This window comes from Podarcis raffonei, chromosome 1 (genome assembly GCF_027172205.1).
Source record: "Podarcis raffonei isolate rPodRaf1 chromosome 1, rPodRaf1.pri, whole genome shotgun sequence".
Lineage (NCBI taxonomy): Eukaryota > Metazoa > Chordata > Lepidosauria > Squamata > Lacertidae > Podarcis > Podarcis raffonei.
The window spans coordinates 81,566,846-81,592,076 of NC_070602.1; the positions used below are offsets into that span (position 1 = coordinate 81,566,846).

The 25,231-nt window shown below is 46.4% G+C and overlaps 2 protein-coding genes and 1 non-coding gene across 3 annotated transcripts in view; 1 reads left to right on the forward strand and 2 right to left on the reverse strand.

Moving 5' to 3' along the window:
* Window positions 1–10,529: 10,529 nt before the first annotated feature.
* Window positions 10,530–10,611, reverse strand: TRNAI-GAU (transfer RNA isoleucine (anticodon GAU)). The gene has a single exon. It is a non-coding gene; the product is annotated as a tRNA-Ile (tRNA).
* Window positions 10,612–15,451: 4,840 nt separating this feature from the next.
* MPEG1 (macrophage expressed 1) lies at window positions 15,452–18,444 on the forward strand. Its single transcript, XM_053397872.1, has one exon. The coding sequence runs from the start codon at window positions 15,566–15,568 to the stop codon at window positions 17,714–17,716; it is 2,151 nt and encodes a 716-aa protein (XP_053253847.1). The 5' UTR covers window positions 15,452–15,565; the 3' UTR covers window positions 17,717–18,444.
* A 3,020-nt stretch (window positions 18,445–21,464) lies between these two features.
* The window catches only part of DTX4 (deltex E3 ubiquitin ligase 4), a 38,044-nt gene continuing 34,277 nt past the window's right edge, over window positions 21,465–25,231 (reverse strand). Inside the window, exon 9 of the mRNA XM_053397886.1 lies at window positions 21,465–24,760. Coding sequence (XP_053253861.1) covers window positions 24,527–24,760 — 234 coding nt within the window. The 3' untranslated portion in view covers window positions 21,465–24,526. The remainder of the gene's footprint in view (window positions 24,761–25,231) is intronic.

The following is a 25,231-nucleotide window of genomic DNA, read 5'->3' on the forward strand; positions in this document are numbered from 1 at the left end:
CCTTGGCCAGTAAAGCGAGATGAGCGCCGCAACCCCAGAGTCGGTCACGACTGGACCTAATGGTCAGGGGTCCCTTTACCCTTTACCTTTACCTTTCATACTTGAACACCCAAGGGAATTTCCCTGACAAGGCTTGACAAGATGGCATTAAATTATGCTCAAGATACAGATTCTTGTTCTTTGACTTAAGGTGCTCCCCTCATGTGCTTGCAGCCCTTATCCACCATAATGTTTCTTGCTATGGGTTTGAGGAGGCACCAGCTAGCATGAAGATTTTATGCTGGAACATGTAGTCCCTGGGTCTGGGGTTGGGCCATAGGATAGAGGGAGAGCATCTCTTTTGCATGCAGAAGGTCCCAGGTTCAACCCTTGACATCTCTAGGTGGGCCTGGGGAAAAGACTCCTGCCTGAAACCCTGGAGAGCTGCTGCCAGCCAGTGTTGACAATACTGAGCTAAATGCACCAATAGTGTGACTCAGAATCAAGGAGTTTCCCATGTTCCTAGCAGGACTCAAACAGTAGATTGGCATCATCCCCGTTGGTCTGGCATAATCAAACTTGTCTGAAAGCAGCTGGAGTTTAATAGATACGCATAGTGCTTAGCTATTTTCTTAATGTCATGGTATGAGGACTATGCCGGATGGGCACAGACAGGAATTGGCAATTGCATTTTGAAATACTACAGCCGAGTTCAAACATTTGTTGAACACAACTGTGGTGCTTCCCCCCAGCATAGCAAGACAGATCTTTCATTGTCCTAGCAAAAAATGGACTTCCCCAGTGATTCCAACAGTCATCAATATTGCCCCGTTCTTCGGGCACAATGTGTACCTTCTTTTTTCTTAAAGAGCTGCATACTTGCTAAACTATCTAAACATTCTTGCACCACCAGCTTTTAAAAAAAGGAAACCAGTTCTTCTAAAGTTGCAAAACTATTCTGAGAAGTAGGAGAGCGAGCAGAGTTTGTGATGTCGCAACCACCAGCCAATTGATGCTATGCATGGGGGCGGGGGGAGGGGGGAGGGATTGTAATGAGCTGACAGAACTGTCTCCTGCCCTTGAGAGGTCTTGTTGTTTAGTCGTTTAGTCGTGTCCAACTCTTCGTGACCCCATGGACCAGAGCACGCCAGGCACTTTTGTCTTCCACTGCCTCTAGCAGTTTGGTCAAACTCATGCTGGTAGCTTCGAGAACACTGTCCAACCATCTCTTCCTCGTTGTCCCCTTCTCCTTGTGCCCTCCATCTTTCCCAACATCAGGGTCTTTTCCAGGGAGACTTCTCTTCTCATGAGGTGGCCAGGTATGTCTAAAGTGCCCTCCCACTCTGCCACTCATATAATGTGATGAGTGGGGAATAGTAGGCGCTGTGTGTTTGTGACCTGCATGAGTGTGAATCTTGCATGTGCTCTCTGTGTGAGAAAGGGAATATGCAAGTGAGAGGGTGAGTTAGCCAGACCAGTGCTATTTTTCTAGAAAAAGAGGTGCTGGTTCTCACCATGAACACCTTCCTCATTCTCTTAGGATGGCAATGGAGCCCATCTGAGAGGTGCTGGAACGGAGTTCCTGAGTTCCCCCTGGAAAAAGCCCTGGCTATTCTAACTGCCTGCATGTAGCCTCCCCTCCGTGCGCGCACACACACACACCTGTCCAGGTTTGGCCAGGGGTGATTGTGGCCCCTGGGTTCATAAATGTTAGCCACCCCTGGTGTATAGCATAGTCAATCTATTTTTACATCTTGCAATTAACTTTCTGTCTGCCTTTCCTATATTTCTATCCTACCCTTCCTCCTGAGGCAGCCCCAGGCAGCAAATAACAAAGTAGCAGAAGAATACAACTTTAGGCTATAGCGCTAAAGGGAACTACTTACATATTAGGATCATCAAAAGCAATCCTGATTTAGAACACATTATGACTCAGAATACTTGGTGCATATCAATTATGTGAAAATCCTCCAGACTTAATTCCCACTAATTAACTAAAATGCTTTCCAACATATTACAGGGAGCATTAGCGAGTAAACCAGTCTGGCAAGGAATGGAAAGCTTATTAACAGTAATTTGGAAGCAAAAAAATCCCATAGTAATAAAAATGATATTAAAAGCAATGCAAAATATTTATGATAACATCTGAAACAACCAAAACCTACTAAAACCAGCTTGGAGCTCCCAAGATTACAGGAGATGGCACAGCTCACCCTAGAATAGTAAAATATAAGACCACAACCAATACTATGCTTTCTTTCCCTGTGCAAAAATCAAGGCTGTGGGGCAGGAAAGGTGTCAGAACTGGGGCATCATGACCAGTCCTTGGAGACTTTGCATACAGATGTGGACCCAGCTTCTGGGGCTCAGCAATCCTCAAATGTAACTGCGGAGGACAATGTTAAGGGAGAGCAGTCTGTGGACCACCCCGGGGGGAGAGGGCTGGATTTTAAGCAAAGTTTCTCAAGTGCAGAACAGTGCACAACATCACTGGCTCACTCAGGGTCCTTCACTCCCTTGTACATCTCTAAAGAGAGAACCCCACTGGAGCCAACTAACGACACCAGAGGGCATGGCTCCAAGCCAGCCATGCAGTTGGGCTCTGATCATTGTAGAAATCCAGGCTGAGGAGTTTTTGCACCCCCGCCTTGATGTTGTTGGAATATGACTCCCATCATCCTTGACTATTGACCCAACTCACTGGGGATGATGGGAATTGTAGTCCAACAGCATCTAGAGGGCCACAGGTTCTGTTTCCCCGGTAGAGGTAGTGCCTGGTCACCAGCCTCATTTATCCCAGGAGCTCTCCTAGGTCCTGCAGTGCCTGAGTTTGTTCTGCTACATGGCATCTACAGTGGTACCTTGGTTCTCAAACGCCTTGGTTCCCAAACACTGAAAACCTGGAAGTAAGTGTTCCAGTTTTTGAATGTTTTTCGGAAGCCGGACGTCCGATGCAGCTGTCAGCTATTGTTTCCAGGGCGCCTGCACCAATCAGAAGCCACGCCTTGGTCTTTGAACATTTTGGAAGTCAAACAGACTTCCAGAACAGATTAAGTTCAAGAACCAAGGTACCACTGTATTTGGCACTTTTGTTTTTGCTGTTTATTTTGCGTTTTTGTGTTTGAGGCTTTTTCGGTTAATTTGTTTTTGTGACTGTGTGTAACCCGGTTCAGCTACTGATTGATTGAATGGTTGTGTGACTGCGGAAATGGATAAAAGCCCCCCATTCAAACAATGACTACCATCAATGCAGGTAAGAAAAATAATTTAATTTTAATTTTTATCATTTACAATACTGTCTTTTTTATTTTATAGTACATTACACTGGTTATTACTTTCATTTTATGGATCAATGGTCTCATTAGATAGTAAAATTCATGTTGAATTGCTGTTTTAGGGGTTGTTTTTAAAAGTCTGGAATGGATTCATCCATTTTGCATTACTTTCTATGGGAAAGCATGCCTTGGTTTTGGAACGCTTTGGTTTTGGAAAGGACTTCTGGAATGGAGTAAGTTTGAGAACCAAGATACCACTGTACTAACGTCTACCTGCTGCATCCCTGTAAGATGACTCTCCTCACACCTTGCTCAGAACCTCATTGGTTCACAACCTGGCCAGAATTGGATACCTTGCGTGGCTGCAGTGAACACACTTGTGATGACTTTACTGCATGTCCATGAACTAAGAAGCTCAGTTCTACAAGCTGTGAAGTAATGGTAAAGCAAATAATATTTCTAAGCATATTCAGAACACCATTCTGTGGTTCCTGAGTAACTGTAAACTACTTTGAGGTTTTATTACAATTGAGTGAGATATAAAAATGTCATGAAATGAATAAATAAACACAGCCAGTCCTGCATACAGCTGCTGAGAGGCCTTTCCTACACATTTTCCAGCCTGCAAAAATCACTTCTATATAAGAAAAAATGGAGAGCTTACACTAAATTTCCACATGTAATAACACCACATGTCACAATGTGCGGAGAAGCTGCCATAGCCTGTGGCTTCCCACTGCGTCTACAACCCGAATACAGAACATACACAAAGGAGTTTGTCACAAAAGTGGCTTTCATGCTTTTTCCTACACCTTTTCTGTGTAAGAAAAGGTTCACAACTAAAGTGGCTCCATCTCTCACACTGTAATCCTTTGCATGCCAGCTCACAGGCAGTAGGCTTGGCATGTAGGACTGCAGCCTTAAAGCATTTCAAAAAGAGGTCTAGATGGAAGCCATCTGAAAAAAGTAAATGCTGCAAGGACCTTACCTTTATTTTTTAGACTTTTTGGACTTTTCCTTTAAAGCATTTTTAGGAACATAGGAATAGCTTGCTGGATCAGGCCAGTGGTCCAGTATCCTGTTCTCATAGTGGCCAACCAGATGCCTGTGGGAAACTAAGGAGCAGAACATGAACACAAGAGAACTCTCTCCTCCTGTGGTTTCCATAAACTGGTATTCCGAAGCATTGCTGGTAGAGCATAGCCACCGTGGCTAGGAGTGATTGGTAGTCCTCTCCTCCACGAAATGGTCTGTCTCCTGGGTGAGTGAGTTTCATAGTTTGACTATGCACTGTGTGAAGAAATACTTTCTCTGCCCAGTTGAAGGGAGACCTAGAGTGCATGTCCCTGGCATGGGGTAATCGGGACAGATTAATGATTCTACTGGTTTACCTCCCAACTTGCTGCCCAGCAGGCTCCCTGCCTGAGCTGACAGAGCTGGTCTCAGCAGCAGTGTTGAAGACTCCCAGATTGCTGGTTCTGGGGGACTTCAGCATTCATGCCAAAGCCGTTGGCTCTCAGGTTTCTCAGGACTTCCTGGCTGCCACAGGGCTGTCCCAACATGTCATGAGAGACAACCTGGGAAGCAGATGCTGCAAGAGACACGATAAATGTAACAAATGACCCCTGTTGGGAGAGGGAGTGGCATGGAATGGCTGGAATGCTCAACCAGGTTGTACTTCCAGAGAGCTGTCATTTTCCAGGTGAGAATCGATCACATATTGGCAAATTCAGGTACAGCAATTAAAGTAGGTTTGGCGTCCTTGCACAACAAACCTGCTTAGAATTCTTTTTGCAGTAAGGAAAGTGATCCTGCAACCATCCTGAAAACAAATTGGGAGAAATGCTCAATCAACCAACCTCCTGAAAGTGTCCACAAAGTATTATTACTATTATTAATTACCCACTGTTCATCCTCAGGTCTCAGGGTGGATTGCAACACTTGTGGCTTGACTCGTAGACTGTGCTGCAACATTTTATCATAGGTCCGACTTGTGGCCGCTGATTATCTGTTTGAAAAATTATGTTTAAAAGCAGCCGGAAGTTTGGAGACATCTGGTTGGCCACTCTGAGAACGAGATGCTGGACTAAATGGACCTTTGGCCTGATCCAGCACGTTCCTCTTAGGTTCTTATGAGGGAGTGAAATGTTGGTGCCAAATTATGGAGAAAAATTTGTGACCACACAGGCAATCGTACCTAACAGCTGAAATCCATAAACTCCTCAGTTCAGGGCTCCCCTCGCTGAAGTCTAGACAGTTTCAAGGCTGCTATAAAAGTGAGCATGCACTGCTGATCGTAATAGCTGATGCCTGTAATTTTGACAACCTTGGCTTTGATCTTAGTCTTCAATAACAAATTAGTTTCACAAGTACAGAACAAAGCAAAACCCAAGGTCTTTTGCAGTTCTCATTCACTTAGGGCACATGAAGATGAATTGCAGGGTATATATAACTTGTAACAGTGAGTTCAGAGGCAGGGAGTGGTGAAAAGTAATCTGAACATATGACAATTCTTAGAACTTTATAGGGACTTATTATCATTCACCCTGAATGTGCCTGTCATGGTGTTTGCTTAGGGAGAAAAGGCTTGATTTAGAAAACCTGTTTGCCGAGTCCTCCCCGCCCCCCGCCCCCCCTAGAATTGTAGGTAGATTTCTACTGAAGAGATATGTACCGGTAGTCTGGCCCACATCCAATTTTTCTACATGGTGTATTTGACCTCCCAGTCATTTTCCCTTTGTATCCTCCATCACCTATGCGTGGGCTGTACCACTTCAGACTGCAAAGAAGGGGTCTGTTCAAAATATAAAACAAACATGCCAGGAAGACTATCCAGTTCCGGTGGACACTGTGAATGGTGTTGCAAATTCTAGGACACAAGTTAGCACTGTCTTGTAAGGGTCACTGCTGATACACTTGGTAGATAAGCTCTAGTAGGCTTCACACATTTCAGTAAAATGTGTATTGCATCTGCTAAATAGGTAAAGGTAAAGGTACCCCTGACCATCAGGTCCAGTTGTGACCAACTCTGGGGTTGCGGCGCTCATCTCGCTTTACTGGCCGAGGGATTCAGCGTGCAGCTTCCGGGTCATGTGGCCAGCATGACTAAGCTACTTCTGGCGAACCAGAGCAGCGCACGGAAATGCCGTTTACCTTCCCGCCTGAGTGGTACCTATTTATCTACTTGCACTGGCGTGTTTTTGAACTGCTAGGTGGGCAGGAGATGGGACCGAACAACAGGAGCTCACCCTGTCGTGGGGATTCGAACCGCCGACCTTCTGATCATCAAGCCCTAGGCTCTGTGGTTTAACCCACAGTGTTACCCTGTTAAATCAGTTTTTGCCAACCTGATGTTCTTTAGATGTTTTGGACTGCAACTTCCATCAGTCCCAGTGTGATCCACTCAGTTAAGTCATGAAATGTGGATCTGCGCACAAGTATGGACCCAACAATATCTGTGGTTTTGTCATAATGACACCAGAGGGTGCAACTGCACAGTATCACAAACTCTGCAAGCTTACCATCCTACTGTCTTGGGAAACACCATCATGCTGAAGCATTTGGATTAGGGGTTTTTGCATTTTCTTCTAACACGCCTCCCCAACAAATAAAGGAGGACTTTTTTTTCGATACACGGCAACATTTTACTGTATTTACAATACAAACTCTGAAAGCAATATCCATACAGTCCCAGCATGGTATGCTAGGATCTGGAATGCTTAGCTGCTTCCTTAAAAAGCAATTTAAAGAGAAACAGACTGTCAAAGCAGAAGGCCAACGCCCTATGTAAGAAAAACAAAACAAAATCATTAATGTAAATGTTACTCCTTTTGTTTGGAATTAATACTACCCATTATTAAAAATATTTATTATTTTTAAGTTTGTTTCTGAACATTTGAAGTTCTGCCTATGTGTATTGAGTGAAAAAGAAGTATGCAATATAGTCTTTTTTAAAATGCATTTAAAAATTAAATAAAAGGCCTTCACCAATAATAATTATAAAAACCGTCCCTGTCCAAGAAGTTTTAGGAAGCTAAAAGATTCAAATATGTCAAAAACATATTTTATTTACTTTACACCATTTATATACTGCTTGATTGTAAAAAACAACAACCTTCAAAGCAATTTTCAAAAATAGGAAAACAATAAAAAACAGTAGACACACTTTAAAACAACTAGTTGAAACATTCAGATAATAATAATTAAAATCAGTGATCATCATAGCAACACAGACCACTTGAAAATTGCTGAGGATCTTGGCAGAACCCTTCATGATTTTTTCACCTGTTGTAGCAATTGTAATGTGCTGCACTAGATGCTGTATAATTTTTCACTGTATTTTTATTGCCTCTTCTTTTCTTGTATGTTATCACGTTACGATTTGGATTCCATAGGGTTCAAATAGCAATACAATAAAATGCAATATAAGAAATAAAAAAGCAATTAAAGATACAATTAAAAATCAATATGAATGTTTAATGCAACAATGCAACAATGCAAATGATAAACTGAAGCTGAGGAGGTGGGATTCACCAACAGTGTCTTTCAGGGTCTTTCAGGCTAGTTTCTAAGCAGCTGTGCCTTCAGGACAGGACTTTGGGGGAGATGTCCAGGGCCTCATTTTGCTTTGACTGCCACGTAATCCAACCTCCCCACAAACAAATCAGAATGAATGCTCCTTAAACAGAAAGTGCCATCGAATCTCCTTGAAAACAAATTGGGATGAATATGCAGGTCCTCTGGAAATGCTCCCACATGACCCAATTGCTCCACTGTTGTAAACCTAGCATTATATCTCCCAGAATTATGACAGTGATCGTGGCTTCTAATTTGACCCCATAATGTCCCTATTTCCCCTGCTTTAGAGAAGCCGTCACGGTTTCTGATTGGATTGGAATGTCCCACTTTTCCTTAGGATGTGCCTATTTTCATTAGAGAAATGTTGGAGCGAATGGAGTTATTTGACTCCTGAGACATCTGAAGGCAATCCTGTATAGGGATATTTTTTTTTACGTTTAATGTTTTATCATGTTTTTATATATGTTAGAAGCTGTCCAGAGTGGCTGGGGCAACCCAGTGTGGGGTATAAATAGTAAAATTATCATTATGGAATGGGACGTTCCTATTTTCATTGGAGAAATGTTGGAGGGTATGCAAGGAGTCTTGATTTTTTAAAAAATGCTTTGTGCATCCACATCTAATCTTGCACCTTTCTAAAATTTATTTATTGGGTGTGTGTTTTTCTTTTTGTAAATCTACTAAAAAATAATAGAATAGAATAGAATCCAGGAGCTCACCAAGACAGTAGCTAAGTTCCTCTAATTGATTTTTTGTCACTGGAGTACGCTACAGTATCCTGCCCTTGCTGGAGACCCACAGAGATGAAATAGATTGCTCGCCTCTCCTTCCCTTTGGCAAATGACTGTACTGTTGAAATGGTGACAAGATCACACTGGCCTATTTATTCTGAATGTTTGTCTGTGATGCCAATAAAGGTTTGACGATGATGAATAGAATAGGGATTAAGGAGTTTTCTCAGGTGGAGGGTGTGTGTGCTGTGTCCCTTTGGTGGAAATGCTCTGTGGGCTGGGGACGGACGGACATGGGGGTGTCAAGAAGCATCAGTTGAGGGGAGTGAGAAATGTCTGTATTTTCACCTGAGGAATGTTGGAGGGTATGTAGCCATCTCCAAACACCAGCCTTCTCTACACAAGGGCAAAGTACACACTATAACTTTAATTATAGTTCTGTGAGGTTTTCCCCTGGATTTGGGGGTAGGCGGGTGGGCTAGGAAAGGGCTTCAACCTGCTTCAATGTATGGTGAGTGTGGCAGCCATAGCAAAGGGAGAGGGAAGCTGTTTCCGGCTCCAGGGTGAGGGCCAGCTGTTGTTGACCTTGCTCCCCACCCACGCAGCGCAAGAGGCAGGAGGGGACTGGCGTTGCATGCTGCGGTTATTATAATGTGGTGCTTATGAGCGTTTTGTCTGCTGGCTCGTTTGCTGCAGAGGGAGAGAGAGGTTTTTTTCTGGCCTGCTGGTAGAACATGCTCTCAAGAGAGATGGGAGAGGAGCATGAGAGATGGTGGCTGGATTAATTGGTGGTTTTTCTGTTTCTCTGCAATGGGGTTAACCGATGCTCCCAGCACACAACAAGTATGATGGATGGGTGCGTTGCAATGTTACTGTTTTGATTAATTTATGGCACTTTGATTGTATATTTCTTTTATATTCATATGCTGCTCACTGCTTTCGGCCACCCAGCGGTCTATAAATAAGTCATAGCATATACCACAATTGTAAACGGCCATTTTGGTCAGAAAAGTGCAGCAACTTTCAGGCAGGCGTTGGGTCCGTGCTGGCCAGGGGTGGGGGAAAGCTCCTGTCGTCCTCCTGAGAAGAAGTAATTCAAAGAAGCAGTCCACACCAGACAGACACCTGAACGGGACAGAAACAATATGCGGAAGTCTGTGGCAAAGCAGCACAATCGGTGTGTTGCCATATCCTCATTCTGGCCTCCTTTTTTATGGTCAGGGCTGTGGCGGGGGGAGTCCCGCCAGCCCCCTTCCCCTTCCACAATATTTTCAGCCCTCAACTGCTTCTTTGCCTGCTGGGAGCACCTGTTTCCTGTAGCTGATGGAAATTATGTGTGCCCATTGAACAGCTGGGGCTGCAAGTGTGTCCAAAGGCTGCTGGGGGAGGGGTGCAAAAACAGACTGAGGGAAGATCCAACCTGATCACAGCATGCCATGCTCTGTGTTGGAGGGGCAGCAGGGTGTGAGGAGGAAAGCAGCTATTTTTTGTTGTTCTACACTGCTTTTGTTTTACCCAGCACACATTGGGGGTGAGGGCAGAGTTTAACTGGAGACAGGGTTTAAGCCCCTGAATGTCTTTCCAAGCCATGAAATATGCAAGAAGTAATCACAGAGGGCTCCTTCACAAGGCTGTTTTTTTGTGGCTGCACAGCAATTGCTGCCAAGCCTTTGATTCATCTCTGTCAGCGACTCTGTGTGGCGGCAGCAATATTCGAGTTGTTTTTCCCCCGGTCAGTGTAAGCAGTTGTGTGGTAAGTGTGCTGCACAGCAGCGTGGCCAGTCATAGAATTGTAGAGTTGGAAAGGACCCTGAGGTTCATCTAGTCCAGGCATAGGCGAACTTGGCCCTCCAGATTTTTTGACCTACAACTCCCATGATCCCTAGCTAGCAGGACCAGTGGTCCGGGATGATGGGAATTGTAGTCCCAAAACATCTGGAGGGCTGAGTTTGCCTATGCCTGATCTAGTCCAAACCCCTGCAACAGGGATTGAACCTGCAACCTTGGTGTTATCAGCACCACGCTCTAACCAACTGAGCTATCTAGGCACTTCCTCCTTTATTCCGCCCACCTCAGAGGGGGTGAGGGCCTCTCAGAGAATCCTCACCAAACTGCAGTTCCCAGGGTTCTTTGGAGGAAGACATGGCAGCTAAATTGGATGAAAACCTGGTTGCGAAGAACAGCTTTGCCACATGAGCAGAGGCCCGTGTAGTATTTGTGCATAGGAAGAAAGAGCAATCTCAGAGAGAGTGGCACCGTGTAGGACCATGTAGGACCAGCCCAAGACATTTTGCTGCCTGTGATGCAGCAGCAAATAGGGACCTCCCCACAAGTCAAAATGCTTTGTACTCAAGGCAAACCAAATTGTTTTGGCACCTGAGCCAGAAGCACTCTTGTGAAGGTAACAGCAGCAGCAACAACACCAACAACAAAAACACAATTTGCTGCCCTTTTTGGACCCCAAAACCAGCTGCTTGAGGTGCCCAGCCCATTGGGGCTGGGCCAATGCAACTATGTACAGAGAGATAGGCAGATCAGCTGGGATCATATGCACATGCAAGGATCAAGACTGGCACAGCTGAGCAGCCCAAAAATCGAGCCCCTCAGAGGATCCATGTGGCTTTGGTGTCTACTTGGTGTCTTGCCCCAAAATGCTGGCAGAAGAACCTCCTGCTGTAGCTTTCCACCCCCTGGAGTGAAACTGGGGCCTCTCTCATGGCAGAGACCCACCACCATCAATGGTCCTCCTCTCCACCAGAAGAAGCCAGTGGGGAGCATCCTAACCCTATACACCCACGGCAATTAAAAGATGTTTTCAGAGCTCCAAGCTCAACTGTCTTTGTATGACTCCAACAACAACTCCCTGGTTGGTCCCTCCCCTCCCCTGCACACTTTTCATAGATAAATTTACGGGAAAGCCGGCAGTCATGTGGCTCTGCCTGTGCAATCCAGAAATAGTTTTACCACATGACTGAAGGAAGCAAAAACTTACCCCAAGAGATTACTGATGAAGACGAAAGCAACCGATTTTGATTCATTTATTTGAAACCTTTCTATACTACCCCTCAGTTTTAAAAACTTCCCATGACTGCTTGACAACTCGTCAAAAATAAAATTTAGTCCAGCAGCACATCCAAGCACAGTGCTCAAGCCTCAGTAAGGAGCAATAGCAGCTAAAAGAGTGAAATCAGCATTGTAAAAACCGATTTCCGCTAAAGTGCTGTGAGTGTGAGCACCCTACATTGAAAGCACATTCGTTGCACATTCAAAGGATGCAGGTTCCCCAAAAGAACCCTGTGAAGGGTAGTTTATCCCTCACGCAATTATAATTCCCAGCACCCAGTTCCTAGGATTCTTTGGGGGGAATGTGCTTTTAAATGTATGGTTTGGATCTGTGTTATACCAAGAACAAGAAGGACTAGGGAGGAGCAAAGCATCTGTGAGCATCCCTCTGTGAGCCTCAAGTGGTCCTGGCAAGCCATACTTTGGCTTTCCTTTATCGTTTTGTGCAAACCAATGTTTCGTGTGATTTTGCACTGTGGATCGGGGGTCAGGGAAGGAAGAGAAATAATTCATTGAAATGTTTTAGAGTTACTTCTATTGGCCCAACAATGTACCAAATCAGTTCTCCCATGTAGGGCCAGCCTGTCCGTGAGACGGATGGAGGCAGCTGCCCCGGGTGGCAGAATCCAAGGGGCAGTGTCCTTCCAGGTTCCAGCGATATCTCGCAGGCTTCTCATGAGATCTCATGGGAAACTGCTGCTCCTTCTCCTTGCTTCTCTAGCACTGTCTTAGGCACACACCCACACCCTGCCTGGAAACTGAAGAGAACATTTGTGGCCAGCAAGATATTGTGGGGCTCTCGTGAGATCTTGCCAAAAGCTGCCACTCCTCCCTTTCCCCAAGACTGGGGGATGTCCCCCTACTTCTGCCACTGCCAGAGAAGGGAGAAGTTGTTGCTTCTAGGTTTTGGTGAAATCTCACAGACTTCTCACGAGATCTTGTGGACCTCTTGTGAGATCTTGCTGAAACCGAGAAGACATGCTGTGGCACAGGGCCATCTTTGGCAGATGCGGCACCAGGGTGCAAATATCTGCCCAGTGCCCCAAATTACTATGGATAGTGTTGGGGTGGCCATAGCTGCATACTGCCAGCCGTCCGGGGGGGGGGACGACTCTCCCCCATGCCGCTGCGGGAGAGTGATCCCCGCAGAGGCTTGGGAGTGAAGTTGTGTGCCTGACAGCCATATGGTTGGCAGGGCGCAGCTGGCGGGCATGCCGGGAAAGGGGAGGCCGCCCGCAAAGCCACGTAGCTCCCCCACTTGCTGGGGCGCCTCTGAGAGGCCGGTGCACTGGCACGACGCACCACTAAGCCCTATGGGAAAGATGGCTCTGCTGTGGTGCTCCATAAGAGCAACACTGAGACTGGTAAAGGAAGCTGACCGGCAGTTGTAAGAAGGCAGGCAGGCAGGTGGGGGCTGATGGAGGGCAGACTGAGGTTACTGGGCAGTGCTCCATTTGCCCTCATGCGCCAGTCTCCTGTCTCCTGTGCCTACCTCACAAGCGAGATCCAACTTAGAGGGATGAAATGAACTAACTGTTTGACTTAGAGCTGCGGCAGCCCATATGGTGCCCACCAGGGGTGGACTAGAAATCCCATCTGCCACAGCCAGCATGACCAAGGAGCATGGATCATGGGAGTTGTAGTGTCGTCCACAACATCTGCAGAGTACCAGGCTGTCTACCTCGGATTTCGAGAATCATTTCACTTCCACCATGTTAGAAAAGGTCAGAACACAATAGCAGAAATGAGTAAGTCGCCAGCTGTGAGGACTAACCACATGCTTCAGTTTCTGTTTTTGAATCTTTCTCAGCCCCAATCTGTTCTGAAATGAGGAAGTTAGAAAGAATAAGACAAAATGATACAGGAGCGAGTAAAACCCCTGTCCTTTATTTGTGGCACCAAATTGCTACAGGGAAACAGTGATTAAAAGTCATTTTTAAATGAATGGTGCTGTTGCAATATTTCAAATCAAGGCTATTGCATTATTAGATTATGACATAAAAACAACTTATGTCAAGTCTCACCTCCCGTTCAGACTGTTCCTCCCCCCTTTTGTTGTCTGCCCCCCACCCCCATACATATTTCAACAGCAAACTGAGACTGGAACACTTGCACTTTCATTTCTGCTGGCAACAGATTCAGTTCCACTTTTTTACTCACAAGGCTGTGGGGAAGAGGTTACGTGCAACAATCTGAACTGGAACCCCACCCCAGAAGCGTATCACATCAACAAAGAGCAAACAAGGAAACAAAAACCCAGTTGGGTAATTCCAAAGAGATGAATGTAACATTTGTTAGTTCCTTTCCATAATATACTGCATGGGTAGGCAAACTAAGGCCCAGGGGCCGGATCCAGCCCAATTGCCTCCTCAATCTGGCCCGCGGATGATCCGGGAATCAGCGTGTTTTTACATGAGTAGAAGGTGTCCTTTTCTTTAAAATGCATCTCTGAGTTATTTGTGGGGCATAGGAATTCATTCATTAATATTTTTTTCAAAATATATTCTGGCCCCCCACTAGGTCTGAGGGACATTGGACCGGCCCCCTGCTGAAAAAGTTTGCTGACCCCTGATATACTGTATTGTGTATTATCATGGTGCATAGTCAGGAAATCAGATCAGAAAGTAGCCATTCACAGTCAACTAACCTGAACATTGTCCTGGCAATTCTTACTATAAGGCACCAGGCAGAAAGAAGAAATGGCTGCTTCCTGTCACTACAAAGAAAGAAAGAAGTCATAGCTTCTTTCTCTCTTTTCCCGTGGCACAAAGCCCATTCTCTCACATAGAATTATGAGCCATTCTGTCTTTTTATTTAAATTATTCCTTTGACTTGGCTGTGTGTTGGTTGCACTAAAAACAGATGCTAAGGAATCAGTGCATCAGATCACCTTGGCCATTTTTGGTGGTCAGCTTTGGTGTGGGAGGAAGTTCTGAATGTGGCTGGTGGAGAATGAGCATGTGATGTGATGTGGCACCAAGGATGTTTCCCAGTTGCTGGGAATCGCAAGTGGGCAGAGTGCTGTTGCACTCAGGTCCTGCTTTAGGCTATTGAGAGAACAGGATGGCGGACTTGGTGGCCCATCGGCCTGATTCAGCCAAGGCTCTTCTTATGCTATTAAAGGAACCGTTTCCATTTGTCCAGAAAAGTTGCTAAGACAATTCTGGAGAGAATAAGAAATGGTGGGTTCTAGCAGTGGTGGACCGACATTTTGGGGGCCCTGTAGTTTGAACTGTTATGGGGGTCCCTTTGCAACCAGCAACAAGGTCTGAGTAACCACTGTTATCTGTATGTTCTGAGTAACCACTGTTATCTGTATGTTCCATCATCACATTAAAAAACAACTACTACTACATCTCAGATTTTGATTAAAATTTCTGTACTGGATTGTCTCCCAGGTCAAACTCACTGGTGTGAATAAAAAAAAATCCTATTCTTTATAGTTTTCAAGTCACACAACTCAACTTTGGTCTACTAGACGCAAACATTTTAAGCAATGTGGACTAAAGTCGGCTCTGGGTCCCCTCTGGGATTAGAGGCCCTGAAGTTTAAACTGAAGTTTCATAGTAGATCTGCCTCTGGATTCCAGCAAAGCTGCTATTGTTTGGGGACCAATGTACTGAAACTGTTGCTGCCTGGTTCTAGGTGCCTATTTCCGAACCTGCATAATACCTACTCAGCAAAGCAATAAGGAAACAGATTTCTGCAAATATGCCCCAGTTATATTTCTTATTGTGCTGTAAGCCTATCAGAGGCTGCTCTAAAATTTGTCCAACCTGAGAAAGAGAAAGTATAAAGCAGAATAGTTTTGCTTCCTCTTTAAATGATCAACCTTAGCATAAAAAGAAGGAAGCCTCTGCTGGGGTTACCACAAGCAGTAGAGAGAGAAGCACATTGAGACCATTCAGATGCTAGCTTTTCCTCTACACTGGTCGAGCCATGAATAATTGGACAGGGATCGTTCTCTCCTTGACACTCATAACTTGGATATGTCGGGCACAGGAATCACCCTTGTGCCGTCCTTCTGTCACTGGATTTCAGGCATGCAAACAGGTCTTGAATCTTCCTGCACTGGAAGTTCTTCCTGGAGGTGGTTGGGATAACCTCAGGAATCTGGATATGGCAAGAGTGATCAGCCTAAACTACTCTTCGTGCAGCACTACGGAAGATGGGGCTTATTTCATCCCCAACGAGTTTTTCGCCATCGCCCGTAAACAGAGCTCCCTGGAGATGAACTCAGAGATCATAGAGTCTTGGATGGATTACCAGTGTGCCACCTCCGTTTCCATCAACGCAGAGGTGTCCTTTCTTTCTATCAACGGAAGGTTCTCCACTGACTTCCGCAGGATGAAAACCCACCAAGTGAGAGATCAGGCTGTGACCACCAGGGTTCAGGTCAGGAATTTGGTGTACACTGTGAAATTCAACCCTGGTGCAATGTTAGATGAAGGCTTCCAGCAGCAGCTTGTCACCATTGCTAGCTATCTGGAGAACAACCACACACGAATGGCTGACTACTTGGCAGAGATCTTGGTCCTAAACTACGGCACTCACGTTATCACAGGAGTTGATGCTGGAGCCAGCCTCATCCAGGAGGACCAAGTGAAGTCCTCCTTTGTGAAAGATGGCAAGTCCTCGAGAATTTCTGTCACAGCTGCGGCTGGGGCCTCTTTCCGCAAAATGCTCCACTTTGACATTAGCACTTCAGTGGCAACAGAAAACGCTTTCACCCAGCAGTATCAGGACAACCTCACCAGCTCCAGGGTGGAGAGTATTGGTGGGGTACCATTTTACCCTGGCATTACCCTGAAAACTTGGCAGGAGAGCACCACCAACCAGCTGGTGGCTGTTGACCGTTCAGGCTTGCCTCTGCCATTCTTCATCACCCCAGGAAATCTGCCGGGATTGCCCACCCCCACCGTGAAGAGATTGTCCAGGACTGTGGCATCTGCCATCTCCCGTTACTACACATTCAACACCTACCCTGGCTGCATCGACCCTGCCTCGCCCAACTTCAACTTCTATGCCAACATGGATGATGGGAGCTGTGAAGGGACAATGACCAACTTCACCTTTGGTGGAGTCTACCAGGAGTGTGCTCAGCTGGAAGGTCCTGATGCTGCTGTGCTCTGCCAGGACCTGGAGCAGAGGAACCCACTCACTGGAGACTTCTCTTGCCCCGAGGGTTATGACGCAATCAAACTGCGCTCCCAGCTACTTGAGGAAGGCTATAGCCACTTGGAGTGCCGCCAGGATTGCACACTGTGGATATTCTGCAGACAGGTTTGCAACGATGTTTTCACCCCTTCCATGGTCCAGTTCAGCTCCTATTGGTGTGCAGCAAGAAACTCCGTCCCTCAACAGTCAGGGTTCCTTTTTGGAGGCCTCTTTAGTGCCCAGAGCCCCAACCCCATGACCAACAGCCAGTCCTGTCCCTCCAACTATTACCAGCTGAAGCTCTTGGACCAGCTCGTAATCTGCGTCAGCAACGATGCCCGGGCACAGAGGAACGCTATTCCTTTTGGGGGGTTCTTCAGTTGCCAGGTAGGAAACCCGCTGACGGGACACCACCGTGGAACAGATGATGACCCTTACTCCAAGAGGTGCCCAGCAGGGTTTGGCCAGCACCTGGCTCTGATCAGTGATGGCTGTGAAGTGCAATACTGTGTCCAGGCTGGGCGTTTCACAGAAGGGGCTTTACCCCAAGCCCGGCTCCCTCCCTTCACTCGCAAACCTGTCATGAGCTTAATTGCCACCAACACCGTCCTGGTGATGAACAGCCATGGTGACCAGGTTTGGATCAAGGACACCCAGACCCAGATGTGGAAGATAGGTAGCCCTGCTGATCTGCACAACATGAACGCTGCTGGTGGGAGCTTCTCAGGTGGAGAGACAGCAGGGGTCACTGTTGGTGCCACCACTGGCTTGGCCATCCTGATTGGCTTGTCGGTCTATGGGTGCAGGAGGTACAAGAAAAGGGAGTACAAAAACATCGGGGAAGAGGAGAGGAGTTTGACCTCAAGCAACAATGCCTGTGATTTCATGGGCGAAATAGAGGTTGAGCAGGAGCAGGAAAGACAAACGGTGTAGTGTGTGTGTGTGTGTGTGTGTGTGTGTGTGTGTGTGTGTGTTACTATCAATTGCATCAGGATGGGGACCTGTGGCCCTGAAGATGATGTTGGACTCCAGCTCCCATCAGCTCCAGCCAGCATGATGGGAGTAGTAGTCCAGCAACATCTGGAGGGACACTTGAATGCTGCTGTATGTCAGTCACCCCCAACCTACTGCCCTCTAGCTGTTTGGGACTAGAACACCCATGGTCCTGGCTGTTGGCTACACTGGAAGGAGCTGGTGGGAACTGCAGTTCAAAGAAGGCTAGTGTATGTTCATGTGCTTTGCTGTAAGTGCATGGCTATGAGCTTCTTCCTCCTACTGTCTCTTGTTCCTCTTCTCTAACTTTTCTGAGTAAGCAGAAGCACCGCAGCTCCCATAGGCATTTTCCATTAGGTCCAGGGCATTGGGAAGCTGCCGTATACTTAGCTGAATCCTTTGGTCCACCTAGATCAGAAGTGCCTCTTCCAAGAAGCAGCAGCTCTCCAGCATCCTTTTTTGTTTTAAAATAATTTTTATTAAATATTTTCTTTGTTTACAAAAGCACACATATTGTCTCTTTCTTCAGGCTGTGTTTTCTACAGATCAGTTACATTTTTTTGTGAGTCATTGGTGTTATATGCAGTTTAGGGTTGGGAAGAAAAGGGGGGTGAGAGGGGATGAGGTGGTAAAGCTTATATTATTTTCCTTAGTGCATGTGTGGGGCTTTTGTGTCAGCGTCACAGTGTGTGGCTGATTGTCTTTGGTTGGCTGCAGTGGGATTTGTTTGTGTGGGGGGGGAGGGGGGCATTGCTGGGTTAAGTTAGCCATATTGATTCACATGCTGTCATTCTTGTTGTTGTCTTATTGGGCTGTGTTTGTGATAAAGAGGAGCCATACTGGGGTGAAGGCGTCCTCTTCTATTTCTCCCCGTGTCAGTTTCAGCCTATTGGTTAGCTTTTCTAGTAAGGCCGTTTCCCATACTACTTGATACCAGTGTCCCATGTTTATTTCTGACAGGTTCCTCCAGTGTCTGGCTATGATGTTTCTGACTGCTGAGCGTAGGTGGGTTGTGAGCTCTTTATAGTGTGAGTGGGCATTTGTGGCGTTGCATTTCTGACAGGAGTTCCCCCCAACCTCATCTATGGGCATAAGGGGCACATGACTTTTCCTGGGGGGTTAGACTACAACAGAGGTGTGGCCTTCCAGATGCTGTCCGACTCCTAATCCCATCAGCCCAAGCTGGCACAGCCAATGGCCAGGGATGATCAGAGTTGGAGTCCAGCAACCTCTGGAGCGCCTCAGCTTAACCTTTCCCCCCATGGGATATACAGCCACACACAGCACCTAAATTCACCTTCCTTGAGGATACCTGCCTGTACTGCAAACAAAGCACAGGTTAAGATGGTGGTCCCATGGGGTGTCATGAAGGGTTGATGATGACAGGACAGGAGAAGACCCTTAGGCTGAAAAAGGCTCCCTGCCCTGATCGGGCCCCAGTGTGAAGAAGTTGCAAATGCTTAACAGGATTTAAAGTTTAACAGGGTGCAGCTTAACAAGGACACTTCCCCCCCCCCCACTGTCAGACAGAGCAGACTCTGCATTCTTTACTTTTTTTACCAGCACTGTTGTAGAAACAATACCAGGATAACACCTTGTGCAAGTCTTAGTTTTACTTCCCAGGTAGAAGAGAGGGGCTGCGTAGCTACTTTGGGGAAACACTTTGAGCTGTTCAGATGGGAGAGGCAGCATGCTTATATTGTCACATGCACACAAAGCCCGGGGCAGCGGCAGAATAGAAAAGGGGATGTGAAGAGAGAATGCAAGTAACTTCAAGATTCAGCCCTTGTTCAGCTATAAAAAGCACTGACTTGCAGCAAAGGAGCTGCAATGGCTTTTTCTCTTTCGGCAAAAGGATTTTCTCTCCCCACAAGTGAATCTTTGAACACACTGGCCTGGTGCATTAGCAAGATTTTATTCTATTGAGAACAGCTCCTCTGTGCTCCATCAGAAGCTTATGCTCTATTAACATATATCCTTCCGGAAAAGGATGGCAGGAAATGCTTCTTCCAGACTCTGTCAATGAGTCAGCCACTGATTTGTCTGCAAACCACGGCAGGCTACTAACAGTATATTGAATTTTTGGTTTTATTTGATCCAGTAAAGGCAACTGCATGTATCCATATATAACAATATATTTTATTTTTTAAAACCCTCTTGAATGCAAAATATATGTATATATATAGAGAGAGCTTTTTCATAAACATGCAATGCAACATGCCTGAAGGGAATGAACGTCTTGTATTAAGGGAGCAGTCAATGAATATCGTCGTTTTTCAGCAAGTTGCTCCCATTTGGTTCTGCTTTATTGCTTATTTCTCCAAGCTGGTGGAGGGAATCAGTTTTAAAGGACATAAGAAAGGATGTAGGCACTTAGATCTCATGTAAACAACGAGAGGAAACTACACACAAGTAGTAGATCAGTGGGAAAGAATTTGTACAGCTAGAACTCGCCAGTGTTTTATGTACTATTTCTGGATTCTGCACTCAGAAAAATGAAATTGTGCCATTAGAGGTGTGTGAAATATATTGGTATAGATTCACTTATAGCGAAAATAGAGGCTAATTAGGCAAGCTATAACACAGTGTGGAATTATGTGGCAATGAAACACGTGATAATAAGGAACAGGAATTAGCTATCTAAGGCGGCTCAGGAAAGAAACAGTGGGAGAGTCACATGTAGCTGTGCAGTGCTGTGAAGAGGCATTCCCCTCAGCCTTTGGGGCCTAGACAAGCCCCACCCTGGTTTCTGAGTTTTTAATATAAAACACCGCACACTAAATTTCCAGTTCTTCCTGGCAACCACAGAGGCAGAAACTCAAAACCTGCTGGTGTTTTTGTTTTGTTTTTAAGTTTAAAACCAAAATATTAAAATGACAAATGGTAACCAACATGGCAAATTCTGTGCTTGGCAGGGCAACACATGGAATAGATATGACAGGAACGGCTGTGCGTTCTTGATTGGAATGAGAGAACCGTCTACTTTCACCAGTGTAATCTTAAGGCAGCCTTTGCCAACCTGGTGCCTCCAGATGTCTTAGACCACAGCTCCCGTCAGTCCAAGCTCACCTAAGGGATGAGCTTGTGGTTTCTAACCCTCTTCCTGACAGGCTTTGCACCTTTCATCACTGCATCAGAGGCAGGCATTCCCAATTTCTCCAGCATGTCCAAATTTCTCCAGCACGGCATCGTAAGGATTGGGAGAGGAGAAAGAGAAGGTGCACCTGTTTGATTCCTGCAGGCCATGCAGCTGTTAATGGCACAGTATCTCAGAAAAAAGTTGGCAATCTGAAGTATGAACAGCAAGTATGAACAGATTGCAAGATTAGATCCAACTCAAATTAGAAGTTTAGCAAGATGATCCTGTTTTGTTCCTTCAGTTCTTTCCCTCCCTTCTGACACCTACAAATGAAAGATTTTGATTCTGTCCAAAATCCAAGAATTAGAAGTCCTTCACTGGATCTAAACATTTTCCTTCAAGTTGTGTTAACTGTAGTGAGTTGGTTTTCCATCAACTCTCATCTCAAGCCGAAGTATTTGCTTTCCCTGAAGCAACTTCCCCTTGTGGCTGTTTGAAAGCCAATGTTCTCCCAGCTAAGTAAACTGCACACCTTCCCCTGCTCAGGAAGCACCAACAATGAACAAAGGACAGACTCACAGACTCAGAAAACACAGACACGAGACATGCTTCAAAATTGGCAGTGGAGTTTTCCTTTTATTGTTGTACCCGCCCCCCCAAGGGTGCCATCCTGACGCAATGCAACAAACTAGAGACGGGCAAAACGCACCGTTCACAAACAACAAACAAACAATATACATCATGGCTTCCCCCTCACCCTGCCCTCCCCCCCATCCCCAATACCACTACCAGATCCCCACCACAACCTGCTTTGGGACTTGAAGAGGACAAAAAGTGGAAAAGAGAGACCCTCTTCCCCCCATCGCCCTCGACAACAGCGTCACATCAGGCTTGTCATTCCCTACGAAGTACAAAATTATCAACGGCTGGAGAGTTCAAGGAAGAAGTAACTCAGCCAAAACAAAAGTAAAATAAAAGGCAAACTGGCTCCCATCAGTTGGGAGATGACCGTGGCTGGAAGGTTGCCCTTCAAAATCTCTCCCCTATCCTGGAGGCTAAATCACATTTGAGGGAATGCCATGGTGTGTGTGTGTATTTGAGGGTGGGGCAGAGAGAGGTTGCATTTAGAGAGTTTAACAAGGCTGGGTAAACTCCCAAACAGACCCCCCCCCCACCAACTGAACCACTCAATCAAATCAAATCTATTAGGGGAAAATCCAAGAAGGAAATGCCTGGCAAGATTTATTCAGAATGGGATCCCTACATAATGTATGGTGGCAACCCATATGAGCGGCATATAAATTTAATTTTTTTTTTTATGATGATGTAGTAACCGAGTTAAAAATTAAAAAGCTTAGACTGGCACTCAACCAAGTTTTACACACGGTAAACCCGCTGACGATGACTAAGTTAGGACCATTAATGTCAATACGTCTATTCCAAGTAAAACCTAGCTGAATGCTAACATGTTCTTGAGAGGAGTGTTGATGAGAAAGAAAGAGGAGATTCTCCAGGTGACATGTACCCAGGAGCCACCAATGATTTATTAAGAGCCTCTTTAAAAAATCACAGCACACTTAACAACCCTTGTGATGTCTCTGGGCTCCTCCACATTCACACACACCCTGCTGCCACCAAACCAGACAAGCATGCAGTCAGACATCTCTACAGACGTGCTCCTTCCTATTCCCACATGCTCTCTCTCACACTTTCCATCTCTTTTATTTTCTCACCCGAGCCTGCCCCACAGAGATTTCACATGGGTTATTAAGGTCTTCGCACATACAAAAAAGAATATTTTATTCAAATATCAGGGGTGGGCAGGGAAGGGCAGGGACCCAAATGGCACAGCCGTTTGAAAAGGGCTGTCACTCTTCCTGGGAGAGCCAATGTGGTGCCCTGCAGGTGCCGCATGACCCCAGCTCCCATTGACCCCAGCTGCTATGGCCAACAGTCAGGGATGATGGGAGTTGTAGTTCAGAAAAAAAAACTTCTGGGAGGGCCCCACACGGACGCCCCCTGCTCTGTGTCATGGCAAACTGTATCACAAGCTGCGCTTAGCCTCCAGGTCTAACTTAAGTACCATTGTATTACACATCCTAGCCTCAAAGCCTTTCTCATACATTACAAATATATATATAAATATATACATATATACGACAAACCCCCCAAACATGAGGTAAATAAATTCAAATCAGTATCCAGGGGACTCCCCCATACAAACAGTTCAAAAGAACCCACCTCAGGAGTGCGAGGAGGCAAAACCTGAAAGTGTCTTGCCTGCCACCACTTCTGTAAAGCCTCTCATTCCAACCCACAACAGAGACAGATCGGACATAAAACAACCCCCCTGGGATGCAATTCACAAACAGAAAGAGAGGTCGGGGCACATGGCTCTGTATTGGCCTGGAGAGAAGTAAATGCAATTGAGACAGGGAGGCCTGACCTAAACCCTCGTGAAGTCCAGGAGCCCAGCTGGATCGAGCAGATCCAGCCACAGGAGCAAGACTTGGGCTGCATGCACACCATGCCTCCAAGGCACATTCTAAGCACAGTCTTTCCCTCAAAGAATTCTGGGCACTGTAGTTTGCCAGAGGTTGCTGGGAATGTTCACTCTGTGAGGGGTGAACTACAGGGCCCCAAAGACAGGGCTGCAAATGTGCTTTAAAGGTATATAATGTGTACTTTCCCAGCCTCAGTCTGGAATGGACTGACTTTATCCAGAGGCAAGTGTGGGCCAGATCCAATATGCCAACTTGCAGGGAAGCAAGGGGGTTCCTGCATCCACCTAATGCAGTATATATACCGGCTGTGATTCCATTATTCTGCTCATCCAAGTTTTGAGTCAGATGCAAGGGCTTGCCTACAGCTGACCCAGTTTGGAATGCATCCAAGAGAAGGAATTCCCAGCCTGCTTCCTCAAGGAACTGGGGCAGGCTCTAGCAGGAAGCGGGCCTGCTTCTTAGCTATCTTAAAATAGGGACGGAGAGGCAGCCTCAGAACGTATGAGAGTGCCAGAGAGCACCAGACCAGCAAACAGCACATTTCTGACTCACACTGAGCCACGACATGAAAGCAGTGACATGACAACATGGAACCAGGCACCTAGCTGGGAAAGAGAGAGACCAGGGCCAATTTTAATCCTCAGTGCCTTTGGGACGGACAGCCACCTTTCTTGGCTCCCGAGTGCTGCCACCCTGCTTGGCGCCTGCTTGCCCCCAAGGCATACCTTCTCTTGTTTTCACAGAATTTAAAGTGGGTCTTTATTTGCCCCCTCCCCCAAATGCCAGGCCAGGTATCTGAGCTCCAAAGTATAAAAGCAGCTTTGGGTGCTGAGGTTAATATAACCTCAGGCCTCATCAGGACACTGCAGCCCAGGCCCAAGACAAGCTGGGTGGGGGGAACTTTCCCAGGCTCGTTTGCTCCCAGCAGCCAAATGCTGTACGACTGACGGCTTCCAACCTGAGCGAGCCCCTAAGGGGACTGCTGGGCAGGCAGAACCAGGCCTTTTAAGAGGCAGATGGTGGCTGTGGCAACAAGAGGCAGAGAGGGCAGAGCAGGCACAGTGGACGAGGGAGAGGGAGCTTGATCCGCGGGAAGCTGGCTCTTTTTCGTAGCTCCGCCCCAGGCAGGGCAAAGCCTGCTCCCTCTCCTCCCCTCCTCCCGCGCCCTCAATCCTTCTCCTGGAGCGTACTCTCCTCCGTGATGCCCTGAGCAGCCAGTTCAGCCAGCACATTGTCCAGGTAGTTGGGATCAGGGTAGCCGTGGCCCGTCAGGTTGGAGCCAAACTCTGTCTTGTGGTGGATCTCGTTCCAGATCACCGTGTCCGACTCGCCCGTGGTGCTTGAGGTGCCAATGGCAAAGATCAGACGCCGGTCCCAGGCTACCAGAAGCAGTTTCAGCACCTGCCAGAGAGAAGAGGGGAAAGGGGTTACGGGGAGGAGTTTGCCCAAAGCCCAGCGCCTCGTAGCAGAGACTACTTTGCAGAAGAGAAGCCCTGCTGGATCAGGCCCAAAGGCCCATCTAATCCAACATCCTGTTCGCACAGGATGCACATAAGATGCACATAAGCGGGACCTGCGTGTGACAGGACTCTCCCCACTTATGATACCTGACTACTTGTATTCATATGGTCTCCAATACAGAGAAATAATAATAATAATAATAATAATAATAATAATAATAATAATAATAATTTTATTATTTATACCTCCCCCACCTGGCTGGGTTTCCCCAGCCACTCTGGGTGGCTCCCAACAGAACACTAGAAACAGAATAAAACTTTAAACATTAAAAAATTCCCTAAAATACACACAATGTGCGTCTGATGCACTTGCAAACACTTGATGCTATAGGTGCAGGAGTCCGTTCAGTAA